The 3,178-nt window shown below is 36.4% G+C and overlaps 1 protein-coding gene across 1 annotated transcript; it reads left to right on the top strand.

Annotated features, from left to right (window-relative positions):
* Positions 1–219: 219 nt before the first annotated feature.
* Positions 220–873, top strand: LOC133779247 (uncharacterized). Its single transcript, XM_062219232.1, has one exon. The coding sequence runs from the start codon at positions 220–222 to the stop codon at positions 871–873; it is 654 nt and encodes a 217-aa protein (XP_062075216.1).
* Positions 874–3,178: the final 2,305 nt, after the last annotated feature.

Genomic DNA, 3,178 nt, shown 5'->3' with positions numbered 1-3,178 from the left:
TTGTATACATCATGTTAGCATGAATATCCATGCGAAGTTCAAAACTGACTATTGCCATGAAGAATTCTTCCTTGCAGCGAAAGCTTGTAGAAAACGAGAGTTTTACGCCATTTTGAGAAGATTAAATTCAAAGATCTTGCAATTGCTCAATACTTGGAGAATCAAGTGGGTTTTGAAAAGTGGGCTCGTTCTTTCTTTCCTGGTCATCGATATAATTTAATGACTACGGGTATTGCCGAAAGCTGGAACAATGCCTTTGCTGAGGCACGTGGGTGGCCAATTACTAGTCTCATGGAATTTATGAGGCACACTTTACAAAAATGGTTTTTCGAGCTTCGAACTGCAGCATCAGCGGCTACAGGTCCTCTTGCCACAGAAGTGGAAGCTAATTTGCGAAAGTTAGCAGAAAAGTCCACTACCTCGTTCCCTTTTCCGTCTAGTAGGTATGAAATAACAGTATTAGACGGTGATCTTGATGGAGATGTGGACCTGAGGAGGAAAAAATGTAGTTGTAGAATATTTGATTTGACAGGTCTTCCTTGTGAACACGTTCTAGCTGGTGCTCAAGATCGTGGCATTAGTCCATATACTTTATGCTCCAGATTCTACACAGTTGAAGTGTGGTTGTCGTCCTATGGTGGATCTGTATATACACTGGGTAATGAAGAATCTTGGGTGATACCAAATGACATAGGAAGTATGATGATATCTCCTCCTTTAGTGAAGCAGAAGGCTAGTCATCCAAAGAAGAAACGGTGTTTATCAAAGGGTGAGAAGAATAGTAAACAACATAGATGTAGTAGATGTGGTGTCCTGGGCCACAATCGAGTGACGTGCACCACTGTTTGTCCCCCGTCGTCTAGACATGCTTAGTTTGTACTTTGATTGTTTTACTTTGTACTCTTCAATTGCTTAATTTGAATTTTTAGATTGGTTCAGTAATACGACTTTTTGTGTTAAAGTTTGTCGTTTCGGACACACCTAATTCATACATGCACGTAAATCACACATAATTCACACATAGTTCACACCTGATTCACACATATTTCATACGCGGTTCACACATAATTGACACTTGGTTCACATTTAATTCACACATAACTTAATATGATAAAAGTGACAAATTTATTCCACTATTAAGATTAAATAAATGAAGTCATTCAATACCATTTAATGAGATGAAGTTGACATAGTTTCTTCATACATTCAAAAATAAGATACATATATTTAAATAAAAGACAACTATGGTTGTAAGTTATGGTAAAACAAATCTAAACAAGTCTTTTTTCTAAAGAAATCCATGTTGTTGTCATTTACTTCGAATAACAGTTTTTTGGCTAGCAAGTACTCCAGATGTTTGATGACATATACCCCACAATCGCCACTACAAAGGAAATAAAGTTTTTTAATTATTGGAAGACCATAGTGATTATTTACAATATAAATATGGTTAACAGAGTTATACCTAGTTTTTTCCTGTGGCACTTTTTTTGTGGCAAGTCTTGTGAACTCAAAACACACTTTCTCTGCATGTAGTTGGACATCTTTCTTATGGCTTAATAGCCCACTGGATTGAATTAGATATGGTAGCATTTTTCCCCATCTTCTCATTTTATTCTCAAACTCCTTGTTGGAGACCACAGTGACATCAGAGTCATAAGCTTTTATAAGATAGATTTTCAATGATATCTCTAACAACACCCAATGTGTCCCAAAAAAATTAATCGGGGTAAACACATCATCAATATCTTTCCAACTCCTTTTGAAATTGTTATCATCACCTACCAAGTAATCAAGCACTTCTTTTGGCCAAATGTAGCTTGATTTGATTTTCCTCTTGTTGAATTGTTCCCAATGTGGTTCGAAGAACTATTGGAACATAGAATCTACAATGGTGAATCTTTCGGAGTAAGTCTTCTTGTAAGTGTACACTCATTCTTTCATCAACCCTAAAGCTGCATCAATGTGCTGCATGCCAAATATTATAAGTATATATACATCACATTCAAATTATATATATATATGAAAAAAATTTATTTCAACAGTCTTACCAGTCCGTCAAGCCATGTACGTGGTGTAAGTAGTTGAATAAACCATTTCGCTGTGCAAGAATCAGCCAAGAGAGAAATAGGCTTGTCATTCTTTTTTAAACCAATTACCCATTTCTTAAAATACCTCATTTGCTTTTCATCATATGGTTGTAGGGGATTAATTTCACAAGGATTGGTTACAATTATCTTTGCTTTCTTTTTCTTCCTAGTTGGATCAGTAAACTCGGCACCCAAAATTATTTTCGTTGGAACCCTCCTTCTCTTGAATTCCACCCCATCCATATCTTCAGGAGATACCACCTTACAACTAGGGCTTTCTTCTCCAACAACGTGCTCCACAATATATGTATGGTGTGGTGAAGCAAGATGCCCATCTGATACTGAATCCTCAGAATCACTACCTTTACGTTGCAAGAGCATCAATTCAATTAGATAATCCAACTTCTCCTCCATTCTTTGTTGGTTACTTTTCAAAGTGTCAACATCAGCTAACAACTTTTCATGGTGGGTGTTAATTGGAGTTGGTATCTCTTTCTGGTCTTGCTCGTGACGATGCCCATTTGTTACATTGGGCTTTGTGGGAGGTTCCTCACGTTCTTCCCTTTCAAACTCCAATTTCACATCATTGTCTACAAAGCTAATAACACGACCCATGAGTAGTTCATCTGTTCTTTGAATAATAGAGTCATGAAATTCTTTTTCTTCGGGTCTTGGATTGAGTGTGGCTTTCACAAGATCCTGCAACAAAATAATAAATTAATAAGGTATAAACATTACTTATAAATTACAAACTCAAATAAAATCTCAAGGACTTACAATTTTTTTCTTAAATACAACTTCAATATCTTTCTCTTTCAGCATTTTATGCGTTGACCAGCTAAGCATTCTTGGAAAGGCAAGGGGTTGTTGATCAGCAAATGCAGCGAACTTTGTGAAAATTTCATAGGCCCAATATTGCAGAGCAATGACATAACTATAAATTGTGTACCGAGGTGCTGGTCTTTTTCTCTTTTGCTCAACATTCTTTAAGTATTTATTCCTTAGCCTTTCCATATCTTTTGCCAAGCTGGATAATGTCTTCTCGTACGATAATCTCCCCCAAGGATAGTTGAAGAAGTCATCTTGAT

The sequence above is a fragment of the Humulus lupulus genome, chromosome 5, assembly GCF_963169125.1.
Source record: "Humulus lupulus chromosome 5, drHumLupu1.1, whole genome shotgun sequence".
Lineage (NCBI taxonomy): Eukaryota > Viridiplantae > Streptophyta > Magnoliopsida > Rosales > Cannabaceae > Humulus > Humulus lupulus.
The sequence above is the reverse complement of the archived record's forward strand: the minus strand, read 5'-3'. Positions and strand labels throughout refer to the sequence as shown.

What these genes read in the sequence shown, in the direction of transcription:
- LOC133779247 (XM_062219232.1), top strand. Translation starts at nt 220, where the DNA reads ATGACTACGGGTATTGCCGAAAGCTGGAACAATGCCTTTGCTGAGGCA.